We start from the raw sequence: 25,672 nt of genomic DNA, 5'->3' as shown, positions 1-25,672 counted from the left end.
ACAACAAGTGCTCTCAAGACTGGCAGTGAGCTGGGTGCATTTGCATCCCTTGTGAAATGCCTGTGTGATGCCTCTGTGACAGGGAGAGAGAGGTTTGTCCTCCTGCTAGCCAGGCTCTGCGTGCATCCTGCAGGACGGGCAGAGCTCAGCACCTCCGAGCACACCTCTCGCCCTGGCCAGAGCAGACAAACAAGGGAGAGGTCACCACTCTGCGAGATGTTGCCACCCTCCCGCTCTGCTTGGGAAGCATCTGAGAGAAATGCCTTTCTGCAAAACCAGCAGCTTTATTAAAAGCAGCTATCAACATGGGGGAGGAAGGCGGAGGCTGCAGGGCTCTCATGGCTCGCTGAATCAGCACCCATGCTAGCCCAGCACCAGCACGCACCCGCGTCCAGCTCCGGCAGAGCGGTGCTTTGCCCCATCAGTGATCCTGCAGAGATCACTGGTGGAGTGAGGAACCTGTCTGTGTTGGTAGAGCAAGCCAAGGTCTCACCTGCAACAGGACTAGCAGTGACAGCCACGAAGCTGGACAGGCAGCTAAACGCTGGGCATCAGCTTGGGAAGACCTTCCCTGCTGGCAGGCAGCTATCTGAGGGGGGGGGGGGGGGACGACTGAATACAGCCTGGCTTGTGCATGCAGGCAGGGAGGGGTGAGAGGAGAGGATCCCAGTTGTCCCTAAATCCTTGAAGTTGAATAATGGATGAATCGCACACCTCTGTAAAGGAGAATTGGGAAAGCAAGCGAATTGTTCTCATGGCAGTGCCTTGGGGGGCAGCGAGATTAGGTTGTCCATTCTCCTCTCTCCTGCAGGCTGGTGGTCTCTGAGGGTGGGTGCAGTGAGGTCACATTCATTTACAGTCTGAATTTCACCTCGGACCTTTCATCCTACCCACCCCCAGCTCTTCCCCGTAAGTGCTCTCATCCCCTCTGGCAAATGCAGAAGAGAGAAGGAGTCACGGAGGGGTCTTCTGGAGGGGGGAGAGGGAAGCTGCTGAATAAGCTGGAGACCTGGAAGGATTTGCTTGTAAGATCAGACTTTTGTTGAGCCAAAACTAGAGAATAATAAAAACATCTGACAAGCGCACGTCATTTAAAAACCATTTCCTCCTTAACATCAAGCAGGCCAGGAGGCCACGCCAGGGCCAAGAGGCAGCAGAGCCGCTCAGTAAGAGACGGGGCTTGGGCCAGGTCAGCAAGTCCAGATTGCCACCAGCCGTCCCTGTGCCCAGCGAGCAGCTCCCCAGACCACTGTGCCGGCATCGTGGGGAGCTTCTCCTCGGGGTCCACCTTGGGAGCAGGTTCAAAATGCCTCCCATGCTGGGAGAGGGGAGGTGGTCCAGCGGCAGGGCAGGCGCTCAGCCCCATGTTGCTGCGGGGATGAGCCGTGAGGTTCAGCTCCGTGCTGGAGCATCCCCGAGTTCGTCACTACCGAACTCATTTCCCCCCAGCTTTGTCCAGGAACAGAGGAAGCCTTTCCCCTTACTCTTCCCCTTGTTATCTTCTTCATTTTGCTTTTCAGAAACACTCATCCCTGTCCCTGCAGGCGCGGTGGGGAGGGTTACCTGACACCCCGTTACGTGGGGGACAGACCCCGCTGCTCTCGGGGAGCTCTGGCCTCATCTCTTCTGGACTCTCAGTTTGCATGAGGGAGGGCTGAAAATGCACCGTGGAAAACATTTCTCGAGTAATGCTGATAAAAGGGATTTTTAACTAAAAAGCCCTCTTAAATATTCGCTTTATATATATATTTAAAAGTTAAATACAAGAAACTCAGGGGTTTTGTGAGGTTTCTTTGGACTTGTTTTATTTCATTGGAAGGAGCAGAAAATGTGGGAGGGTTGGAGTGGGATCTGTTTTCTAGCAAATCTTATCTCACTGGGACTGAGGGAAGCAAAAACTAAGGGAAAAAAAGGCAAGCGGCAGAGCAGAGGGAGGGAGCGAGGCAGGGCTCTGCAGCGGGGGGAGCGGCATTTCGAGCAGAGATGAGCATGAGTTGACACAACTGCTGGAGCCTCCAGCAAGATCCCTGTTTACCAGTGGGAGATGCCTTAGAAACAGCTCCTTCTGCAGACCCAGCGTGAGAAGGAACCAGCCACCCCGCCGGGAGGGAACAGCTGACAACTGGAAAGAGATGGGAGGTTTCCGAGGTGCAGAAGGGAGCCCGGGGCTTGGGTGGGGGCTTGGGGACCCCCCCGGCCCGGGGCAGCTGAGGGACTCCTCCTCTGCCGGCAGTGCTGCGCTCACCCAGCTTTGTTCTTGGCAGGATTTGGCCACCGAGCCACGGAGCCCACCATGCTGGTCCCCTCTCTGAAGACATCGCTCTGGCTCCTCATCCTCACTGGTGAGTGCCGTGGCTGGGGAGGTGTGCGCAGGATTGGGCCCTGCACAGGGATGCTGCCCTGGCATCCTCGCTGCAGGGCAAGGGGGAGCAAAGGGGCGATGCCATGGGGAGGCACAGGGCTGCACAGCACGCTCCAGGCATACCTGTCCCCCCGAATGACTCGGGTCCTTGGGCTCATGCCGACCCAGTCCTATGGTGGGGTGGATGTAAAGTCCCCACCTGCTTTACGCCAATGCACAGCTGGGTGGAAAGAGGAGACCTTTGGAGAGGGAGCACTGCCAGGAGCGCTCAGCCCTTAGCAGGCACTGAGAACGCACCTTACCTGGACATTACGTGGATCCCAATACCATGAAGGGTTTGGTCAGACCCCATGTATACCATAACCCCCCACAGCAAGGCAACAGGGCACCTGGCTGCATCTGGGCAGTTTACAGCATTGCTGCCAGTCCCTGGGGGCTGTCCCCAGCTACCCTGCCCAGCCGTAGGGACACTGGGGAGGAGCACGTGTCCCAGCCCCTCTGGGACATCTGGGTGAAGGGTGAAGCAAGGAAGCTGGGAGAGACACTGGGAGCTGTTCAGGAAGACCTTGCCTGCTCTATTGCTTCCAAAGGATTTCCTGTAAGGTTTTGCTTTCATTCCTTTTTCACTTTCTTGTAAACCGACATTGTTTCAGCCTTGTCTGTGTCCCATCTGACTCTGTCCCTGTGGAGAGGCAGCTGGAAGAGCTGGGAATTGCCTCATCTCCTCCTGTCCCCCTTGTCCACTAAATGCATGGCCTTTCTGCGCCTTTGGAGGTGCATCTGAGACCTACCTCTGCCTTTACAGACAGGCTCATTCTGGCGTCAGCAGTACTGTCTATGTTGTCAGCTCCCCGGACCACCTAGACAAGCTCATGGGATGCACAAAAGCCAAGAATGTGAGCCAGCAACTGGGGGAGGCCCATTTCCAGCCCTGTCCTGGCCAAGGATGCCCCTTGGGCTGGTGCAACAGCATTGCACCATGGCTGCCTCCCAGCAAAGCTCTGTTCACAGCTTCAGTGGCTGCCCCAAATCCCTCCTGAGCCAGCCTTCTGCTCCTGACCATCCGACAATACTGGGCAGCACTGGGTGGCACTGAGGGTGCAGTAGTCTCACAGAAAGGTTGGATGGAGGCAGACATAGAGCATAAAATGGGGGGTTTTCCACCCAGCATTGCCACAGACAACATGGGCAACTTTGAACACTGCTAAACCCCATGATGTCTTATTTCCTCTCCACTAAGGTTTTCAGGGAATGAAGGATGACCCACCAAGGCCTGGGTTGACAGGACACTTCTGAGCAGAGCGTGTGTTTGCCAGTGGTGGCTACGCCAAGGGAGACAAATCCAGGAAGGTTATTTTTCAGTGTAAAGGCATACACTACAAACCAAATACACTGGCATGAGGTTGTGCTTCAGTGTGTTTCTCCTTGGATTTCAGAGGATTCCAATTTGGTGTCACCTCCCTCCTCTCCCAGGTCTGCTGGAGGTAACGTCTGGGGGCAGCGGGCTGCACATTGAACCCGGAGACACTGAGCTTGTCCTCGGCCTCCACAGCACCTTCTCCCTCTTGTGCTATGGGGACGGCGCACTGGTCTGGGAACGGGAGGGTCAGCCCCTTGCTGCCTCACTGGAGCACAGGGATGGTGTCTTCGTCAGCAACCTCACCCTCAGGAACGTGACGGGCCGTCACACCGGGGAGTATGTGTGCACCTACAGCCCCGACCAGGCTCCGGAGCCGGCGGAGAGGAAAGCCCTGTACATTTACGTTCCAGGTAGGGGACAGCACGTCCTTGTCTCTGCATTTCCACAGGGTTTAGCAACCAGGAGAGAGAGGGTTTTGAATTATTGTTCTGGCTCCAAGCCCCTGGCCTCCCAAAAGCCTTCCTCCCACCGCAGAAGAGCCCTCATGGCAAGTCATCTGGCTGTGGCATGTCTTTGGTGTGCCAAGTCATGGGAAAGGTCCATGTGTGGTGTCTTGGGACAAGTGTGTTTGTGGGGGCTAGGCAGCAGTGGCTGGGTCTCTCTCACCCTTCCGAGAGAGGTTTGGCAAGCCCACAACATCGCAGCTCTACTTTGCCATGGGGAGAAGGGACGAAGCATCCCACCAGCCTGAAGACAGAGTCCTGAGTTGGAGCAGTCTTGGAGGACCACAGAGGAGCCCCAGTTCAGCTTCAAGCAGATTTCTCTAACCAGTGTTCCCTCTCTCTCACAGATCCCTCCCTAGTCTTCCTCCCCACAATCACCTCTGAAGAGCTCTTCATCTTCATCACGGGCTACACAGAGGCCATCATCCCATGCCGCGTGACCAACCCACACATGCAGGTGACCCTCTACGAGAAAAAGGTGGAGAACCCCATCCCAGCTGCTTATGACCCACAACAGGGATTCAAAGGCTTCTTTGAGGATAAGACCTATTTCTGTCGGACAATTGTGGATGACCAGGAGGTGGATTCAGACACCTTCTACGTCTACAGAATCCAGGGTGAGCTGCCATTGTCTTAGCATACCTGGGCACCTGCTGTGGCTGCTCCTTCAGCCCAGTGGTGGGGGACAGCAAAGCTCTTCCTCTGTCTCCTTAGAAAATGCCCCTGATCAATTCAGAGGCTGGATTTAGTCCTGTCTCTGTTAGAAAATGTGTTCTTCCAAAGTGTCAGATCCGTCCCTCAGAGAAGAAACTTTTCAGTGGACCAGACCACCCAGGATAGATGGACTGGGTGCCCACTCATCCCTTCGTTCATTATTCATTCCTTTCCTTCACATTTCCCGCAGTCTCATCCGTGAACGTCTCCATCAGCGCAGTGCAGACCATGGTGCGTCAAGGAGAAAACATTACCCTAATGTGCACTGTGAGCGGCAATGAGCTGGTCAACTTCAACTGGGATTATCCCCGCAAGCAAGTGAGTACTCCAGCCCCACAGGCTCTGGGTAGCAGCTCCAGCCTTTGCCCACGGCAATCACTCATCAGTATCCTATATGAAGCTTCATAGGAACCTTCACCCTATGGCAGAAGGTGTGGGTGGCTGCTGCTGCCACACAGGGAGGCTTGATGGGGAGATCCTTGAATCAAGGCTGTCCGTCTCAGTGGCCTCTGATCGGTGCATGTTCCCTGTCCCTGTGACAGCCAGACTGGTGTCCTCTGCCCCCTCCTCCTCCCTCCCTGTGAGCCTGGTTTTGTAGCTTCAATGGCAGAACATGCTCTTGACTTCTCAGACCTTATCTCCTGTCACTGTTGTGCAGGCAGGGAAGGCTGTGGAGCCGGTGACCGACTTCCTGCCCGGATCCACCCACGAGATCCGCTCCATTCTCATCATCCAGAACGCAGAGCTAGAGGACAGTGGGACCTACATCTGCAACGTCTCTGAGGGCTACCATGAGAAAATGGACCGGAAAGACATCACCATCCACGTGATTGGTGCGTTGCTGCCCACGCGCCCAAAGCTGGCCAAGCACGTGGGCGTCCAGACAGGATGTCCCAGGGTGACACTCTCTTCTCCCTGCACAGCCTCCAGCCCTCTCCCCTCCTCGCTTCTGCCCTAAGTAACCATGGCAAAAAGCCAAACTCACCCCATGTCACCACTGCCCGCTTCTTGGCTCCAAAACATCCCAAATCTCCCACCATGGCTTTGGTGACCCTTTAAGATGCTTGAGGGTATGGGTCAGAGCATTCTTGCACTGTGCAGTGCCAAGGCAGCGTGAGGTCATGTTGTCACCTCCCATCTGCATCTGTCCTTTTGTGTAATTTGAGGGAGCTTGCCCCATCTCCACAAGACAGCAGCCCTTTCCCCGGTTGCTGCCTGCCCCATGAGCTCCTCTGCTCCAGCGTGGCTCTGCACCCACTCTCCCCTTGGACATAAGCTTGAAGCCTTGAGGGATGGATCTGGAGCTGCCCCGCCACTTCTGGGTGTTCAGAGTGTTTTTTTCCAGATCTGTGTTTGTCCAAAGGGCAGGAGAGGGGATTGTTTCTCTCTCTGACCCCACCTTCCCTCCTGCCCCTCCTCAGAGCATGGCTTTGTGCGCTTCCACACCCGCCTGCCCAGCACAGTGTACGCTGAGGTCCACAAAAGCCACACCATCCAGGTGGAGGTGGAGGCCTACCCGCAACCCAGCATCATGTGGCTGAAGAACAACAAGACGTTGACCATGGAAAGCAGCAGTGAGTTCACCATCACCAGCAGGAACCTGTCAGAAACCAGGTGAGGACCCTCCACTCCTCCCTGGGGTGCAGGGACAAAACAACCTCCAAATTGCTGGCTGGACATGGCTGGTGGTTGAATGCCTTTCCATGAGTGGATTTCAAGCATGCCTTAGATGGGTGGGAGCTGGTCGCCTCTGAGTGTTGTCAGTCCCCAGGTACCTTCCCACACCCATCACTCGGGGACTGTGTTTCCTCCAGGTACCAGACGGCTCTGGTGCTGGTGCGGGTGAAGCAGGAAGAAGGAGGATTTTACACCATCCGGGCTTCCAATGAGGATGATGAGCAGGAGCTGTCCTTCCATCTGCAGATAAATGGTGAGGATGGGCATGTGGACATGGGGTTAAGGAGTGTGAGGGGCAGTCTCAGAGGATGGCTCCATCCTTTGCCGCAGGACCTTCAGGCTGAAGCCCTTGCTCCTGTGACTCTTACTCCTCTGACTACAGCTCCAGAGTGGTTTTGATCAAAGGAAGAACACTAAAGAAAGAAACATATGCTCACTTAAAGTATGTCAAACATGGTCTCAGAGCAAGGGGGACAGGGAGGCAGTGCAGACACCAGCAGCTTGGCCTTCATGCGCTGGCCCAAGGTAGTAGATGCAGAGACGAATGGGTAGCTCTGATGTCCAGCATTCTCCCCTCTTCTCGCCTCTGTTCTCTAAGCAACCTAGATGTGGACATATCTCCTTCATGTCCCACTCAAACCTTTCTCTTTTTGCTGTTAGGTTTCAAAAACAAAACACAGTTGCGGTGATGAGTCCTGCCTTGCTGTCCCCTCACCCCCAGGCCATGTTAGGGGTACAGGGAAATCATGTTCCCCTTCCATCCTACAGTCAAAGTGAAGGATGAATTCCCGCTAGTGTCTCTTGGTTTCAGTGCCAGCCAAAGTGGTGGATCTCAAGGAGAACAGCAGTGCCAGCAGCGGGGAGCAGACCGTAACATGCTCTGCTGAAGGCATGCCCCAGCCAGAGATCAGCTGGTCTACTTGCAGCGACATCAAATTGTAAGTGGAGTGATGGAGCCCATGGGAATGGCTGGACTCTCGCATTTATTAGATTAATAGACTATTATTTTATTGCATTCTTGTGGCCCACACGGCTGGGAATCCCATGACGGCGCATGGTCCCAACAGCCTCTCAGGTGCCTTTATCCTCCCCTGGACCAGGTGCAGCACCAGGGGTCAGCCCACCCGTCTGCTGGGGAACCAGTCCGCAGAGGTCGGTCTGCAGACCAAAGCCACGTACCACGCGGAGCTGCAGGTCTACCGCGTGAACAGCACGCTGCAGCTGCACAGGGTGGACGAGCCCCTGCTCCTGAGATGCACTGTGCAAAACTTCCTGGGCACCAACTCACAGGACATCACTCTGGTCCCACACGGTGAGTGCCGAGGGAAGTGTTTGAGCCAGCAGTGGGGAGCTAGGCTTTTCCCTCTGTGTCTCCAGCCTGGAGGTGCTGGGAGCCAGGACTGTCCTCTGACGACTGCAGTCCTCAGAGGCAGGAAACCTGGCTACTTCCACCCAAACCCAAAGCCTTCTTTGCACTGAGCAGGCAGGGCTGCTCCAGGAGGAGTCTGGAGCCCTAATGGGCCATGGACATCCTCTTCCCACCACTGGCAGGGTCATCCCTCCAGGGACGCAAGATGAGAGTACCTGAGCAGGTGTCCTGTGTCTTGTTATTAGCCCGTGGGTCACTAGATGGTGCCACGGACTCGAACATCCATGCGCTGAACATCCCAAATATGAAGAAAGGTGGTCTAAGCCCAGGCTGGGAGCTGCCAGCTCTCCCCCAAACAAACCAGTCCCTCTAGCTTCCTACACTCTCCCACGGCCAAACCTCTCCCAAGGCAACAAGCCCTTCAACAGGCTGTAACAACCTGACGGGTGCTGGGGTGCTGGCCCTGCTGGTCTGCCCAGGAGCAGAGGACAGGGACTGCCCCCACCCAGAGGAGAGCTCAAGGTTGATGTCTGGGGAGGGAGGCTTGTATCAGGAGGGGAACAGTGGCTAGAGGAGGGAAAGGGAAGGGTGCAGGGACCCCTCTGTGCTGCTGTCCCCTCCTTTCCCCAGGGTACTGAGGCCATGCAGAGGTGCAGGATTCTGACTACTATCCCTGTTATCATTGTAGCCTTACCATTCAAGGTGGTCATCATCTCTGTCATCCTGGCCTTGCTGGTCCTCACCGTCATCTCCCTGATCATCCTGATCGTCCTGTGGCAGAAGGTAAAAGAGGAGAGCGCTCCCAGCATGCCACAATGCTACCCCTGCATTAGGGTGGATGGGAGGAGTAAAGCTGTGAGCTCCTGCTGGCATGGGCTTGATGATGTCCCACTCATGCCAGGGACCACGGGTCTCCATCAATCTTGGGATGTCCCTGGTGTCTGTAGGCTAGACAGGGAATGAGGCAATGGCTGAAGGGACCAAAGACTCCGTAACAAAGCTCATCCACGCCACCCATCCCCTCTCCGACCCTCAGCCTCTCAGATCTCTCTTTTCCCTTTGCTCCCCTTTCCAGAAACCTCGTTATGAAATCCGCTGGAAGGTGATTGAGTCAGTCAGCTCCGATGGGCACGAGTACATCTACGTGGATCCCATGCAGCTCCCTTACGACTCCAGCTGGGAGGTGCCCAGGGACAAGCTGGTGTTAGGTAAAGGCTCTGCAGGTCCCACTGATGGACCCCTGGGGTCCTGGCTGTCTGGGAGTGATAGGTTTAGGGTTTGGCATCTCCAAATGAGACCAACCCAGAAAAGGCACAGAGATCCCCGGTGATACAATGTTGTCGTGGGACAGGGGGACCATCTGGGACCACAGTGGGAGGCCAGCTGCCCCCTTTGGCATGAAGCACTGGGTTATTCCTGGCTATCCTGTCTTGAAGCTGGCAGCTTCTTCCATTCCTAGTCAGATGGAAACCAACCCGAGCCACAAACATCATAGCTCATGACTATCTCCATGCCCACCAGGATGACTGCAGCAAGGCTGGTGTGCTTTCAGACAGGAGAGTTGTCTTTTCCAAGCTCCTCTCTTCACCTCTCCTCGACGACCAGCGCCAACTTTGTCACCTCACTGTTTCTTGCAGGGCGCACTCTTGGCTCCGGTGCCTTCGGACGTGTGGTGGAGGCAACAGCCCATGGCCTGAGCCATTCGCAGTCCACCATGAAAGTAGCAGTCAAAATGCTCAAGTGTGAGTTGCCCCCACACCATCCCTTTCCCCCACCCAAATGCTGCAAGGCCAAACAGTGCTCATGCACTCCCATCCTTGCCCTGCCATTCACACCAGCTCTCCCCAACAGCCACCGCCCGGAGCAGCGAGAAGCAAGCTCTCATGTCTGAGCTGAAGATCATGAGCCACCTGGGTCCTCACCTCAACATCGTCAACTTGCTGGGGGCCTGCACCAAAGGAGGTAGCTGAGCCCTGGGTGCCTTGTCTCCTCTCCCTGCTGCCCTGGGCTGTGCTGAGGAAGAGAACTGTCCTCAGAGAGAATAATTCCTCTTTTGTGGTTCTGAATGATTCACCCTTCCCTTAGGAAAGCCTTGTGTGGCTCTGAAAGCTTTTCTTTCCAACCTGGTGAAAACTGAGAAGGCATGTTAACCCCCACCTCCCTCCCCAAATACAAATTTCAAATTCCAAAAATGCTTGGTACCAGAAAGGCGTCTTTTCCCTCTGTCCCTGCCTAGATGTCCCACAATCCAATGACGTCCCTGTGGGACAAAATTTGCTGCCCCGGGGAGTGAGTGGGGCTGAGGCGGGGCTGACACCCATGCTCTCTCCCACCAGGACCCATCTATATCATCACCGAGTACTGCCGCTACGGGGACCTGGTGGACTACCTGCACCGCAACAAGCACACCTTCCTGCAGTCCTACGGGGAGAAGGCCCGGCGGGAGGCAGAGGTGTATGGGAACACAGTCAAGGACGACCACGTGCAGAGGTACCTGGAAAGCACCACTCTCCTCCTCCCTGGTGCCTCTCCCATCCTATCTCCCACCGATGAGGAAGGCTCGTACTGCTAGGGACGATACCTACCTTTCCTCCAGACCACTAAAATAAATGCTGGCCCAGCACTGGGGCACAGCTGGCTGCTCCGTTACCTTGTGAGACCAGCCCATGTGCCAGCCAGCCACCTCCAAACAGCTCCTGGCAGATGGGGAGTTAGCAGAGGCAATCTGTGTGTCCTGGAGGCTGAGTTTGCTAGCACACACACCAGCTGCTCCATGACAGTTGGGAATATTCCCTGGCATCGTTAACTTTATCGGCATAACCATAGCTATGCATGGAGTACAGAGTTGTTGGGTTTCCCAGCATGTCTTAACCCTTGGAGACCTCAGGTCTGCGTTTTTAGGGCAGGTTGTGTTGCTACCGAGCCTAAGGGAGAAGTGCTAGCAGGAGTGCAATTGCACAAGAGGTGCTACAAGGAAAGGGAAATTGTCCTTCGTCTGGTTCCCAGCTGTGAGGGATGCAGGCACATCAGCGCAGAGAAACAGTCCCATGGGAAGTTAGAAAGCAGCATTTCCTTCCAGCACGCCAAAACAATAGTAAAATAGAGCGGTGTTAGGACATCAGCCCAGCTGCCCCCTGCACTTTCTGCTTGAAGGCAGCTGAGATCCTCCTAAGCACTAAGCACAGTCTCCCAAGCCCGCAGGGACGTGCCCCACAGCCCTGGCCATGCAGGACATTTCTCATGGCCAGCACCATCACGTGGAAGGCCTCAAGATGCTGCTTCCCAGATACAGTTGTTGCTCACTCTAGAGAGAGGTGCTCAAGGGTACAGATGTTTGCTGATCAAACATTCCAAAGGTTTAACTGTGGACAGAGGGTGGTGTCCTGCCTGCTCAGTTCAGCCTTCTCCAGGCCAGTCCTGGACAGCGTAGGAACATGCACAAGCAACGTGAAGGGTTTCTCCTGCCCACTCTGGCTTGGGTCTCCTGCCCTCCTGCCCTGTGGGCGCCTGTGGAGCTGCATGGCCCTGGCTCCCCTTCCTGCCCTCCCCAGTGCTGCCTGTGCTCTGCCAGGGGAGATGAATACGAGATATTCAGCCTGTGGGAAAGGACGCTTGGAGACCCGCAGGGCAATATGGCAAGGTTGTTCAAAGCTAGCACTGAGGCCACCTGAGCTGTTACGTGCTGGAAGGAGGTCTCCAGTGCCATTTGCACTTCTCTGCATGTATGATGCAGGGCTTCTTTCCCTGCTGTGTGGGGCATTTCAGTGCTGGCACTGAGGATTCAGGAGCGGCAGTCCCGCAAACCATTGATCTCATCACCTGCATCTCCTCCTCTCCTCTGGATCTGAACAACCTCTTTGCTTCCCCCCACAGTCACCTCTCCTTGTCTGTGGAGAGCGACGGGGGCTACATGGACATGAGCAAGGATGACTCCCTGGATTATGTGCCCATGTCTGACATGAAGGGTGAAGTCAAGTACGCTGACATCGAGTCCTCTAACTACGGCACCCCGTACGAGCTGGACAGCTATTCCCCGTCAGGTAACAGCTCAGCCACAGCAGGAGGGAGAGGTGCTTGCACTTTGGGCTCTGGATGCCTGTGCTTGCAGAGGCACACACTGTAAAGATCACTTCTGGGACGAGTCCAGCAGTGGCGGCAGACGCCCTTGCAATGGGAGCTCCTGGCTCTGTCCCTTTGTTGCTGGAGGCAGAGCAATCTCCCGTGGGTCCTTCCACTGGTGGGCAGGCCACAAGTGTGCTGAGTAATGCCAACACCCATCTCCGCTTGCCCTCCAGCTCCTGAAAGAACAGACCGGGTGACGCTGATAAATGAGTCCCCACTCCTCAGCTACATGGACTTGGTGGGCTTCAGCTTCCAGGTGGCCAATGGGATGGAGTTCCTGGCTTCCAAAAACGTACGTATGCCGGCTGGTCTGCGGTGCCCGCAGCAGCGGAGGCCAACAAGGCTCTGCTGTGTCCTGTGGTCAGCTTCTGCTCACTGTCCCTCTATCCATGCCAACCTCCTCGTGGGAGAAGTGGCCGTGCAATTGAAGAGCTGCTGACCACTTCTCTTTGGCAACACAGTCCTGGGGATCAGCATGACTATATTTGCACGTGACAGCTAGCTCTGGCTTAGACCAAGCTTCAGACCTCAGATTCCCTGACTCTGAGCTCCTCCCAAGCCATGTGCAGCCCAGCTGCAGTGTTATATCATCCCTGTTTACTGGGATGACCAGACAGTGACAACCTCCCTGTGCTACAGCACAAGGCACTCTGCAGCAGAGCTACGACTCTGCTTGGACATCCCTATTGCACCACGTGCTCTGAACCCCCCAGGCCTCATCAGAAGTGCTTGTTCAGTGGAAATTAAGCCACCACAGAAGACTAGGATCTGGGATTTCCTAAGGTCTGGCTTAGCCCAGGGCAGGCAGTAATATAATTGGACTGTGTGAAACATCACACAGGGCAGAGCTAAGGGAATGGGTAGGGATGGCATCACTGACGTGCAGAGAGAAATTCCTGGCTCTCTGCCTCCAGCCAGCCAGCCTGATCCCCAAAAGTGCATGGTCAGCGCTCCCCCATGGAGAGCAGAAGAGGAGCTCTCACCTTCCCACAGCTTCCCAGAGTCACACTTCACAGTGGTGTTACATCACCATGCTTGCTGGTAGGGTCTGGCAGGGTCTTGAGGAAACCTCAGGGCTATTCATATGGAAAACATTCAACATGCTGGCAAACCAGGAGGCACAAGCTAGGCTGGTGTAACTCTGATGTCTTCAGACTGCTGGGTTGAATTGTCCAGACGGAGATGGAGACATGCCCTCCTTGCCAGCCCCTCAGCCTCCTTGCTGGGTTGGGTCCTGGCAATCCCCTCTCTACTGGGCTGTTCAAACTGCCCTTGCCAGAGTTGTATGCCTGCTGTGGTCACAGGGTTAGCAGTCCAGGTGAGCAGCAGAAGTGTGGTAGCTCTGCTAGTGGCTTTGAGCCATGGTTGTCCCTAAGGTGGAGGGGATTGCTCAAACGATGCGAGGTGACTCCTGCCCCTGCAGCCCCAGGAATGGGCTAGTTCTGGAGCTGGGCTGCTTCCTCGGGCTGTCTGAGGGCCCCTCGCGGTGACTGTGCCCTGCCTCTCCCCTCAGTGTGTGCATCGTGACCTGGCTGCCAGGAATGTCCTCATCTGTGAGGGGAAGCTGGTGAAGATCTGCGACTTTGGCCTGGCAAGGGACATCATGAGGGATTCCAACTATATCTCCAAAGGCAGCGTAAGTACCAGGAGCTGTGCAAGACCCATCTTCCCTTGACTCTGGTCCTGGTACCCCTTACATGCTCCCCCGGTGAGACGCCTGTCCATCGTTGTGTCCAGGAGTGGTGACAGGGCAGGACTCCCAGAAGATGGTGTCAACAGCCAGCCATCCTGCCCCTGCTGTGCTCTGCATGCTGTGGAGTAGCAGAATTGCATGCCCATGTCTCCAGGCTCTTGCAGAAGAACCTGGGCAGCAGAAGCAGCAAAACTAAGGATTGTCCCCTGTACAACCCATCACTGGTAGCAGTAGTCCATCCCCTCCCTGCGCGGCTCTGAGTCTGGTCCTGAGCTGCAGGCAGGAGGAGTGCAAAGTTAGGGAGCTTGGCAGTACTGCAGTGAGTCACTGGCCACTCTGGGAAGAGGTTCACAGACTTCTGCTCTAACCACTAGACCACAGGGTAAGAGGAAGCGTTTTCCTGCAAGCAACTGCTTTCCAGAAAGACGTCTCCAATCTCTCGAGGCAGGAGAGGATGAGGCTGTAATTGAGCTTCCCCAGAATCTCCCCTGTGACTTCAACAGCATGTCCACTTCTGCCCTGGGGCATTTGGGAACATGCAACCCCAAGCAAAGCAGGCCATGTAATTCCCAGACAGAGAAACTGAGGCTGGGGAGCTGAGAGTGGAGCCAGGCCCCTCAAACCCCAATCTTCATCTACTCTATGAACTACTTAACTTCTCTTCTGCTTTGTCCCATTTGCATGGGATGGCAGGCAGGCACTCAGTACCTGGGCAGGGAGACTCTCCTGCAGAGGGGCTGGGGTTCTCCAGTCCAGCCTTGGCATAGCTGATTTTCCTTCCAAAATGGGAAATGAAACTGGGCCCCTTTGCGATTCTTTCTGGAGATTATTTTGGTATTCATTGTGCAAGCGAATCCCAGGAACAGCACAGCCAGTGCTGCATACAAGCTGGCCAAGTGAAGCCCCTTTCTGTGTATCACACTGTGCGAGTAAGAGCAGCTGGATGTTTGACTTTTTTCTGATCATCCCATAGCCCTCTCCAGCCTGGTCTCAGGCTTCCGAAGTCCAGACAGGCCTGGACTCCCTTCAGGAGTGCTGTGGTCATGTTGTGCAAGTCAGTGGACTCCCCAAGAACCAAGGAACCGAGAACACACACCATGGCAGTTCACCATGGCAGATAGTGATGGAAACAGGCATAGCACACAGACTCTTTCCTCTTGCCTGCTGGGTTCAACCTGCACAAGGAAAGAGGACACTGGTCCCTTCAACAAGTGGCTGACAGCAGATGTGAGCAGATGTGTTGGGCTGACGGGCAGCTCTGAAGGGTCCTCTCTGTAACTTGGGTGCCAGGCTCTCACCTGTTGAAACGAGAGCTGTAGATGTAGCTGACTCTTCTTGTTCCACCTTTTTCCTCTCAGACCTTCTTGCCCCTAAAGTGGATGGCTCCAGAGAGCATCTTCAACAACCTCTACACTACCCTGAGCGATGTGTGGTCCTTTGGGATTCTCCTGTGGGAGATATTCACTCTAGGTAAGTGCCCTGGAGATCATAGTGGTGTCCGTAGGTCTGATAGCATGTTAGCAGGATCCCTTCCCAAACTGAGAGAGTAGAAACCGATTTTTAATCCCCAAGTCCCAACTTTACCAGCATCAGAGTAGCACTTCATTCCCTGTCTCCTTCTTTCCCATGCTGACGTTGCCATTTGGAACTGAAATGAAACAGGAAAGGTAAAGAAGAAAGGAAATGGTGGTGTGAAATACATGTTGACATGGGGGTGGTAGGCAATCCACTAGCCTGATTTCCTGCTCTCCTTTTACATCCAGGGGGAACTCCATACCCCGAACTGCCTATGAACGAACAGTTCTATAACGCCATTAAACGTGGCTATCGGATGTCCAAACCCACCCACGCCTCTGATGAAATGTAAGTGCTGCCCGTACACGTTTGCACTGGACCTGCCCTACACAAACTACAGAAGCATTTCTGCCTCTGTTTTCCCAACCCACCAACTCACCGGAGTGCTCTCTCTTCCCTTGTTAGCTACGATATCATGCAGAAGTGCTGGGAGGAGAAGTTTGAGATCAGACCGTCCTTCTCACAGCTGGTGGTGCTTATGGGAAACCTCTTGGTGGATTGCTACAGAAAGGTATGTTCAAAGGACCCCGTGCTGGATGGACAGAGGAGGTTCACTGCTCTGTGGAGGATACTGCCTTGGTTAGGGCCTCAGTCGGGGTTTGGAGACCAGTTTTTAGTGCTGCTGTGCCAGAGGATTTTGCTGTGAGTAAGGCTGCGTTTGTTTGAACAGTCATTGAGGGAGGTTTGCACATCCTGCGGACATTGCTGAGACAACTGGCATTGCCAGACAGGCACCTGGTGCCTCAGCAACTGCAGAAAACAGAACTGGCAGGAGATCAAAACCTACCTCCAACTGTTCAGTATTGGAACTGTGGAGGTGTGCCCCTGATCTCTCCCGTAGGAAATGTTCATGACCTGTCTTTGGTGGAGTCAGGGTAGCTGAACTTGGGTAGAAGATGCCAGCCCCACTAGAAAAAGCCTATCGGACAGGGAAAGCAAATACAACACAAGTGCACTTTCTCCACTCACAAGACCTTCCCGTTTCTTTGGTAACCTGCCCTGCGAGAGCAGAGGTACCAGCAGGTGGATGAAGAGTTCATGAAGAGTGACCACCCCGCTGTTGTCCGCACAAGACCCACAGTCCCTGGGCTGAACAACGCCAGGCTCACTCCCAGCTCCCCCACCAACAGCATCCTCTACACGTCCGTGCACCAGAACGGGGGCGAGAACGATTATATCATCCCTCTTCCCGACCCCAAACCTGAGGCAATCTGCGATCTCCCTCAGGAGGCCTCCATCAGCCGGGCCAGGTAAAAACATCACTTCTGAATATTGTCGCATCCCCTGACTGCCCAGATGAGGGCCTCAGGAGAAAATGGGGACACTTTGCTGTGGGACAGACCAGGGGTGGGTATACCAGGAGAGAAGGAGGGCAGTGTCATACCCATCTGAGGTGCTGTGACCTCCCATGAGCCTGCAGGGATGAAGATGAACCAGAGTAGCTGGGGTGCAAGCTCAGATAGGGTGTCGTGTCCCCTTACATCAGCTGGGAACATCAAGAGACCCCACTTACAAGGAGTAGAGCACACTGGGGCACACGGTCCACAGCGCGCAACTGGGTGTATGTTGTGTTTGAGGGCTGACAGACCCAAGTGATATTGTCTGTTCCCCTGTGGAAAGCTACTCAGATAGACTGGGGCTGCCAGGAGACTGCTGTGCTTCTCAACTATTGGGAATCCTCTTTCGCCAGAAGACTTGGGACAAGGCACTCATTTATCTCTCCTCCTTGTCTCCCTTCAGCTCTATGTTGAATGAGGCCAACACATCATCTACAATATCCTGTGACAGCCCTCTGGGCCTCCGGCAGGATGAGGAGCAGGAATCCGACCCACAGCCAGGCTGCCAGGAGCCGACCACAGGGCACCAAGAGGTGGAGGAGAGTTTCCTGTAGTCAGAGCTGGGCTGACTCTGCATCTCCCCACGGCAAGATCAGCTGAGGGGCTGACCCAGACACAGCGGAGAGCCGTGCTTTGCACTTGTACACTGGGACATCCCCACCTGTCCCAGCATTCCTCCTTTCCTCCCAGCTCCCAGTGCTGCATGGGGAATTAAAGACTTATCCCCATTGCCAGCCCCTTCCCCCTTACAAAGAGGTGGCTCACTGCCAGCAACCTTCCAGATCACTGCCACATCCTCCTCAGTGATCAAACCACTGCAGGAGGGAGACATCTCACAGACCAACATCTTCTTTTCAAGTGGAAGACGTGGGTTGGATCTCCACAAGAGACACCACTTTCTGCATTGCTAAGATGATACTCCAGCCTCTTCCCCCTCCATGGCAATGAGTTTCATCTCCTCTGCACCAGCACTTCTCTGATGGTCTCAGCCACACCGTGGTTCTGTGAAATGCCACCGGGACATATGATTTGCTTGGAACCCATTGCTAGGGTGTAGAGAACCTGCAACACCAACCTTCAGCTGCTGGAGCTCAAGAGTACATTGGGTAGCTTCTCCTTCAAGCACAGCCAAGACCTGGAGAGACCAGCCAGCGTCTCAGAGATACTGAATCATCATTTTCCTTTCTTGACAGCGCTTCTACAGTGGATAGAGCATCACAAACACTACAGGTACCCATGGCTCTGCACCCACCTAGAGGGGCTGTCACACTCTGCACCCTTTTGTGCCCAGCATGGCACCAGGAGCCCCAAGGGCATGCCGGGAACTCAAAATGCTCTCACAATGACTCTGTCGTAGCAGCAAAGAGGGCAGTCCAGTGTTGTTCGTGTCCTCTGTGTGGACACTAAGCTAATTATTCTCCATTGAAAATTTAAAGGGAACAAATATATTAATCCACTAGCCAGGGCCAGTATAAGGAAGCAATACGGCTATTCATTAATCTACTGCCACTAAACCCAGCTCATCTGCTGGGAAATGCTATAGCCCCACCAGCTGCAAAATCTTTGTGCGTTATTGGGAAGCAAGGGCTCCCTTTCAATAGACTGTTCAACCAAACACCCTTTCTCAGGGTGGGAGGTCTCACCGGTCCCTCCTGAGCCGTAGCAAGACTATGGGGAGCAATAAGGATGCCAGAACACCAACCCAGGGACCCCTCAAAAGAGAGAGAGGGAGAGGGGCTGGGAAGTTCTTTGGTCACAGCTGACCTGTGTCTCACACCCTGCTGCTTTCTAGGGGCCAGGAACTGCCACTTGCAGCCTTCCAGGGCTGCAGATGAAGTCTCATGGGGACCAAGCAAAGCAAGAGGAATAGGGGGGGATTCCTCGCTCTTGGAAAGTGTTTTGAAGAATAGAAGGGCAGAGCCCTTCCTCCTGCTTGTAGCCTCCTTCCTTGCTTCTCACAGGCAGGCCTGGGACTTACTGTGCTCTCAGCTGGCACCTGAATGAGGAGACTCGAAGCAGGAGGAACACCTGGCTTTTGAAATCAGTGGTGAACCTCACCTTTGCAGAGATGAAAGCTAGACCCCAGAAACTACAGCTCTGACACCATAGAAACTAGCCAGGTTTTTTTCCGAAAGGAGAAGTTTTGCCCTGCACAGAGCTCTGTTCACTGCATGCCCCCCACTCGCATTAACCCCTTCATTGCCCTACTCATGCACTTCTCCCTGTAATTCCTACAAAACCAGTACAGGCAGGTTTACAAATTCATAAATTCAGCCAGCATCTTGCTGGGTTTCTGCCACCTCATACCCACTGAGAGTTTTTATTCTTTTAAATGTGAAACTCCTGCCAGAAATTCCCAGCAAAACAGCGTCTGTTTTAAGTTGTCTATCAGTGCAGTGCTGCCATTTGTGCGGCTAAAAGAGGAGTAGATGTTTTGTGGCCTGACGTCCTTGGTAAAATGTGAACATAAGAAATAGCACTTTTATTGGCAGCCAGTGGAGTATATTTTCAGCCCATGTGGTCAGATTCCCCACCATCCGTAGGAAACACACTGTGAATGACAACTGTTTTTCCATGCTCTGTTCCTCCTGCTTGTGATGAAGGAGCCATCTTCTACAGCCGCAGCTTGTGAAATGATCCTAACCGCGGAGAAGCAGTAACTCATGAGATGCTTGGGATCAGACCACTTTATTTTCCTAACATGTAAGGTGCTTGGTAGGATCCGTGTCACTGCAACTTGAGCCCATAGGATGGCACATCGGTTCATCCTAATAGCCCCTGTCTGCACCAGCTCCATTTTTAATTTGTCCTTCTCTACCAAAGGTGACCAGAAGTACCCAGTACTCCAGGTGAGGTCAAGTCTAGACCTCGCATAGGGCATTAATGGTTCTGGTCTGTACTGGATTTGACTTGCCTGGTGTAGGCTTGGTTAATGTTGGCCTTTTCCCAGCACAACATACTAGTAGTTTGGAGTCATCCTCTGACCAATCTAAGCACCTACGTCTTTCCGCTCTTGCAGCATTTCTAACCAAGATACTCCCTGCTGTTCTAGACATTGGGTCATCAGCACATTTTGTTAACAAACTGTTATTTTTGGGCTGGACTGACTAATAAAAATATTAAATACTTCTAGCATCAAGAGCAACCCTAGAGAGCTACTTTTACTACCTCCATCCAGCCCAAAGATTTCCCCTTCACTTAACCCCTTCTCAACCTCCCTTTGGCCATTTGCTTATTTACTTCACAAATCCCGTACTAAACTCCATCTTGTACAGATTAATTAATAAATAAATTACTAATTTCCCACTGTCAAATAGTTTCCAACGTCCTGAAAGAGGAGATCTATTTCTTCTCCCTGATGAGGGAGCTCAGGTATCCTGTCCTGTTAGCTGGGCATTAGCTACACTTTGAGGCCTGTTGCATTTTGTTCCATTTGTAGATTTATTGAAATTACTCTTTGACTCAAAACCTGTGCTGGCTCCTGATGGGGTGCTAACTCCACCTCCCTCTTCCTTCTTAAAGTAGGTACGCCAGACTCTTTGTAAAATGGTACCATTCTCCACTTCAGAGAGATACGACCAAATATTTGTCTTTGGCCCTGCAATTGCAAGGGCCAAGTCTTGCACTTTGTCGTACAGTCCTGTCCTTACTCAACTATTCCCATCACTGTTTAGCGAGGGCATGCACCCCCGCGGCAGCGAGAAGATCTGCTCAGCTGGGGCCAGGCTGGCAGCTGGGCAAAGCCAACAGGTTTTGCTAAGCAGCCCTGTAACTCCCCTCCAAGAGAGGTCTTGGCAGGGCTGAGGCTTACAGCAGCCCTCCCAGACAAGTTCTCCCCGCTCCCTCTCTCTCTGCTGCCGACATTCCAGTCCCTGTATGGCCCCGATGGGTGAGGGCCAGCAGAAATGGTTGGCTGTTCTGGGCCCATCAGTTTTGTAGCCATAATTTCTCTGGTGGGATTCTGAAGGGAACCGGTCCCTCTGGGTTTTTAGTTTCGATGATCAGTATTTTTGCTCGGGTGTGGTTTTGTATTTAGAGGTGGACCCAAACTGAGCCCCCCCCCAAAAAGGGACACATGCCGCAGCTTGGGCCCATCTCTAGTGCAGTATCTTTTATTTGTAGATCATATTTTACTCTACAGCTGTTACATCGTTATCAGCACCAGTATATGCATAATCCTACTGCCAGTCACTATTTCATACATACCTAATTATATCCCAGAAACTAATGTGACACTTCGGTGTCCCTTTTCACGTTTAAGATGCTTCTCAGACTGACGTGTGCGCAGATTTTAATCCTTTTGTCCTTCTCGGTTTGAGCGTGTTATTGTTTTTTTAAGCGAGAGTGTCATGTTTAGTGTTTGTTTGTGTCGTGTTAAGAAATCTAGAGCACAGCGGACTTTACTTGTGATGAAATTGTCTCTGTTCACCTGCCATGGGGGCTGTGGCGGCGTCCCACGGGGATGGGAGGCAGAAGTGCCCTGCAGATGTGCAGCCAGGAGGAAGTCAGCCAGAAGCGAGAAACATCTCTTCCCCTTCTTCCCAGTCAGGGCTCTGGGCTGGGGGAGAGACGGCACCACAAGCACAGGGTACTGGGCAGAGAGTTAGGTTTTGGCTGTGGGGAAGCCCAGGGTTTGCCTGTGTAAAGCTGGGCAGATCCGGACAGGGGGATTTCACAGATGTCTCCTTTTGGGGGCTTTTTCTAAAATGCGATGTCAGTTAATGTGCTAAGGAGGCAAACCCCATGCTCCAGCACACAGGTGCAAGGAAGGGCTCCGGTTTGTCCCAGTGCTTATCTCGGGTCCCAGGATCGGTGCGGCCAGTCCACAGTGCAAACCACAGGCTCCCCATGCAGACAGGAGAGCAGTGGGCTGGCAAGCCGGCCCCAGGGAGCTCAGACACAGCCTGGCTGCACTCCTGCTTGGAGAGCATGAAGGTTGCCCTTGGGCAGCCTTTTGGCAGCCTGTGCCCCGGGCGGTTGCATGGGCAGAAAGCAGCTGGGGCAGCTGCAGGTCCTCGCCTGCTCTGGGTATCTCCTGGGCCCAGCACCGGTCCTTCCTGGAGCAGTTCCCAGGCCTGCCTGGACACTGAGCAGCCAGCACTGACTTATAACGGTGGAGACACCATCTTGTCTGCAGGACTTGCCCAAGGCAGGCCAGGTATTGTTACAAAATCAGATTTCATGGGCCAGCACATGGCTTGCTGGGTTCCCAGCATAATTCCCATGTTTTACTCAGAGGGCTGAAGTTCTAGGACATGCCTAGATGGATCCAGCTGGCTGTGGCAAAGGGAACTGCTCCAGTGTAGCTCCAGCAGTGCTTTGGAGAGATGACTCTTGCAGGGGTGGGAGGAGGCAGGGAAGCCAACTCGTGTCCCATCGTTCTTGTCCTTTCCTCCTTCGTGGATTGCACCAGAACTGCAAAGCTTGCCCAAAGCATGCCCTCTCCTGCCGTGCTGGCTTGCTGGCATCATGCTGTTACTCTGCAGCCTCTCTGAACAGAAGCAGCACCTTCCTCCGTGCTGTCTGTCAGAAACCATCCTGAGGACAAAGGAAAAACAGAGTTCAAACTAAGGTACCAAAGAGTTAACATTTTCCTAGGTTTACAGATGTATTTGTAGGATTTGTACTATGTCACATCTATAGCCATGAGATATTATTTTTATGCTGTAAACTTTTACAAATGCATTTCTAAAGAAAGAGTTTAAAAATAAAGGTGTTTTTCTTTTTGCAAAGTGCCTTCTCTTCCTTTGTTTGCCTGGTTTTGGTTGCTCCCACTCCGATGGGGCTTAACCATGTCGTGGGTGAAGGCTAAGCACATTAATACGCTGTGCGTGACCCCAGTGCTTAGCAAAAGCCAAGCTGGGAGCCAGGCAGGGGGAAGCACAGCGAGGCAACAGCTGAGCCCAGAGACGGGGTAAGGAAAAGGGGCTGCGAGCAGGGCAGGATCTGCCCCATCTCTCTGGCAACTGGCCAGCTTGTGGGTCTTGTTGCACTGGGAGGAGGTGGGTAGAGGACACTGGGAGCAGCTCGGAGCGGTGGGAGAGACTGGGGGTGGCAATGGGGCAGGGCACCAGCAGGAGCCACACAGCAGCGTGCCGTGTCGGGCTCTCCTCCGAGCTGGGTTCTCCTCCCCACCCTCTGGGATGAGGAATTCACCAACACCCTTTACATATGCAACCCCACAGGACTGGCTCCCCACACTGCCTCAGGTCCTCCTGCTTTCATCCTCCCATCACCTTTCCCTGGTGACCTCTCCTAGGGTCCCTGAGCCCCATGGGAGACAGGCACCTCCTGAGTCCAGCCCAAAGGTTTCTCCTCTCTCCGGCTGCAGTGAAACTGGAAAACGACTCCAGGTTGCTGAGCTTGGAAAGCCCGAGGTTGCTGCAAAGGGGGGATTATGATCCAAGGACCAAATATATCAACGTTGACCCTGTCTTCAGGCTGTATGATGCAGCCCCACTGCAAGTCACTGCTGGCAGCAGTTGTGCCTCCCTCAGCTCCTGGAAAACCCTCATGTACCCAAAGGCCTGAGGCACCGGCTGCAGCAGGAGACAGGTCCAAGTCCCAGTGAGGTTCCTCTTTCCAGCATGGCCCATCCTGGGCTCCTGGCTTTGCTCAGTTTGCCAGAGAGGAGGTTCGTAGCCTCCCTGACCAGTGAAGGCTGATTCCCCCCAGATATGCTCTGAGTCACCTGGCACGGCTCAGCCATCACAGGCAGACAGGGCTTTTTTCTCCAGGAGCTGAATCAGCAGGGAAAAAAAAAATCACCTTGTCTCCAGAGAGGCTTCAGCAAAGGCTTGGGGAGAAGCAGGGAGGGGGAAAGTGTGGACCTCAGCCCTGAACCCAGCTGGCTCCCACTGCCCCATCCCTGCCTGGCAAGCCTTTTGCATATCGGGATGCACTGAGCAGGGGTCAGGGGGCTGGGAAAGAGTAGGCAGACATAGGGACCCCTAGCAGGACGTTCCACCCCACCCCGAAACAAGTCTCCTCTCTAGTGATGAGACAGGCACCTCGTGGAAGAGCTCAGGGCAGCAGAGACACAGACTGCAGAGGCAAATCCTGGTCTGCTGCAGACAGGGGATTTTAGCTCTTTGGGTACCAACAGCTCACTGGGGACCTGGGTGTTTCACTTGTGTCCCCAGAGTGCTGCAGGGCAGTTCAGGCAGGCGTGACACCACTCAGTGCAGGGGTCCTGTAGGGCTGGGATGGCTCAGCCCCGTTCCCAGCCTGGGAAACCAGCCTGAGCTCCCAGTGCTCCCAGCCAGGGCTCGCCGCAGCCTCCGCTGTCCCCTCCACAGCCAGGCACTGAGCAAGTCTCCTGCCATCTCCCAGCACGCCTTCCTGCCCATCGGGGCCTCCACAGACATCCCTGGGCTTCAAGCAACTCAGAGCAAGGCTGCGGCTCCTCTGAGAGCATCCCTGTTCCTTTCTCGGGGCTGCTCGGGCACAGGAGCCCCAGCAGCACTCCCATGGCCGAGCTGCTGCTTGCAACCGCAGGATTTGGGGTGCAGCCTGCAGGCAAGGAGAGATGGCCACCAGTGAGGGAGGAACCCCAGCTTGTCCCACTGAGCATCCCCAGGTATGCCCAGCCCTGCCTGGGGATGCATGTGTACAGTGTGTCACCTGTGGACCAGTGCCACCAGAGACACTCTGCAAGGGCCCTCCTCAAAGAGGAGAAGGGAGGCTGAGAGATTGTTTCCCTTCTCTGTGTTCAACCTGTCTGGTTTAATACTCGTTCACGCTGGTGAGTCAGTTCTCTCTGAGCTGGCATTTGTTCCTGGAAAAAAACAACCCAAACTTAAAAAGAAGAAGGAGGGAAACAAACATCCTTTAAAAAGCCTCTTTGGCTCAAAAGGAGGAAGAATAACCAGGCAGACGTCTCCTGCGGCCCAGCCGCTTGACAGCCCCCCGGCTCTGGGCAGAAACTCCCCAGCACACCACGCTGCCTCTGCTTTGTGTTCTTCTTCCCCACATCCTGCCAGGAAAAACTGCTGAGAGGAAATCTTCCCTGGCCAAAAGATGCCTTTCCTTCTCTCTGGACTCCCTCATGCTCTCCAGCCATCCTTCTGGCCAAAACCGAGCACTCCCTCCATGTTCCCATGACTCTTAGTCATCTCCAGCACAGTCAGCCATGCTCTCATCTCTTGGCCCCAAGACCTTGTCTTGCTGGTACCTTGCTAATTGCCCCATTGGAGAAGCCCATTCCCCTCCAGTTTGTAGAGGCATGAGGGGCACTCCTCTGCCTGGCACCTTTGCATGGCAAGTTGTCCTGGTTTCAGCTGGGATGGAGTTAAACTTTCCTCCCCGTAGCTGCTGTGTTTTGGATTCAGTAGAAGAATGTCGATAACACTGATGTTTTCAGTAGTTGATATAAATCAAGGACTTTTTCCCAGTCTCTTATATCCACCTACTGAGCAGGTGGGCAGGAGCTGGGAGGGAGCACGGCCAGACAGACAGCAAAGTTGGCCAGTGGAAATATTCCACACCATGGATGCTATGCTCAGTTTATGAATGAGGGTTGGCATTGGAAGGGCGGGAAGGGGGCTGGCAGCTTTTCAGTTTTCTGGGAGGTTTGAATCCACTCTTGGCCAGGAGTCTGAACTTTTTTCTCGAGCTGCAATTCAGTTGTCAGGTGGTCAGAAAAATGGTATTGTATATAGTTTATTTTGCATATTCATTAATATCATTGTCATTACTAATCGTAGTAGTAGCATTTCCTAAGTTGCCTTATTAAACTGTCTTTATCTCAACCCACAAGTTTTCCCTTTTGCTCATTTCTCCTCCCCATCCCGCTGCAGGGACGTGGACGGGTGAGCGAGCGGCTGTCTGGAGCCCAGTTGCCAGCTGCCAGGTTAAACCACAACACCAGTGCAGATTCAACAGCCACGTCTGAGCAGACATTTTGGGAAAGCCCATCTTTCTGCCTGGGTTTCGCAGCCGGTGTCCCTGTCACCTCCCCA

The 25,672-nt window shown here is 54.0% G+C and overlaps 1 protein-coding gene across 2 annotated transcripts in view; it reads left to right on the top strand.

The window, feature by feature from the left end:
• PDGFRB (platelet derived growth factor receptor beta) overlaps window positions 1-21,110 on the top strand; it is a 33,407-nt gene extending 12,297 nt beyond the window's left edge. The window contains exons 1-23 of one of the 2 annotated variants that reach the window (XM_009931732.2): window positions 1,659-1,685; window positions 2,265-2,342; window positions 3,836-4,132; window positions 4,573-4,842; window positions 5,130-5,257; window positions 5,598-5,772; window positions 6,361-6,553; window positions 6,754-6,869; window positions 7,428-7,554; window positions 7,717-7,928; window positions 8,674-8,768; window positions 9,061-9,193; window positions 9,623-9,727; window positions 9,837-9,947; window positions 10,322-10,475; window positions 11,859-12,025; window positions 12,281-12,399; window positions 13,621-13,743; window positions 15,159-15,270; window positions 15,564-15,663; window positions 15,781-15,886; window positions 16,387-16,625; window positions 17,116-21,110. In XM_009931732.2, coding sequence (XP_009930034.2) covers window positions 1,661-1,685; window positions 2,265-2,342; window positions 3,836-4,132; window positions 4,573-4,842; window positions 5,130-5,257; window positions 5,598-5,772; window positions 6,361-6,553; window positions 6,754-6,869; window positions 7,428-7,554; window positions 7,717-7,928; window positions 8,674-8,768; window positions 9,061-9,193; window positions 9,623-9,727; window positions 9,837-9,947; window positions 10,322-10,475; window positions 11,859-12,025; window positions 12,281-12,399; window positions 13,621-13,743; window positions 15,159-15,270; window positions 15,564-15,663; window positions 15,781-15,886; window positions 16,387-16,625; window positions 17,116-17,266 — 3,336 coding nt within the window. In that variant the 5' untranslated portion in view covers window positions 1,659-1,660 and the 3' untranslated portion in view covers window positions 17,267-21,110. Of the gene's footprint in view, window positions 1-1,658; window positions 1,686-2,264; window positions 2,343-3,835; window positions 4,133-4,572; window positions 4,843-5,129; window positions 5,258-5,597; window positions 5,773-6,360; window positions 6,554-6,753; window positions 6,870-7,427; window positions 7,555-7,716; window positions 7,929-8,673; window positions 8,769-9,060; window positions 9,194-9,622; window positions 9,728-9,836; window positions 9,948-10,321; window positions 10,476-11,858; window positions 12,026-12,280; window positions 12,400-13,620; window positions 13,744-15,158; window positions 15,271-15,563; window positions 15,664-15,780; window positions 15,887-16,386; window positions 16,626-17,115 lie in introns of those variants that run through there. The other variant, XM_075441518.1, reaches the window with a different exon arrangement.
• Window positions 21,111-25,672: the final 4,562 nt, after the last annotated feature.

Source organism: Opisthocomus hoazin, chromosome 22, assembly GCF_030867145.1.
Source record: "Opisthocomus hoazin isolate bOpiHoa1 chromosome 22, bOpiHoa1.hap1, whole genome shotgun sequence".
NCBI lineage: Eukaryota > Metazoa > Chordata > Aves > Opisthocomiformes > Opisthocomidae > Opisthocomus > Opisthocomus hoazin.
The sequence above is the reverse complement of the archived record's forward strand: the minus strand, read 5'-3'. Positions and strand labels throughout refer to the sequence as shown.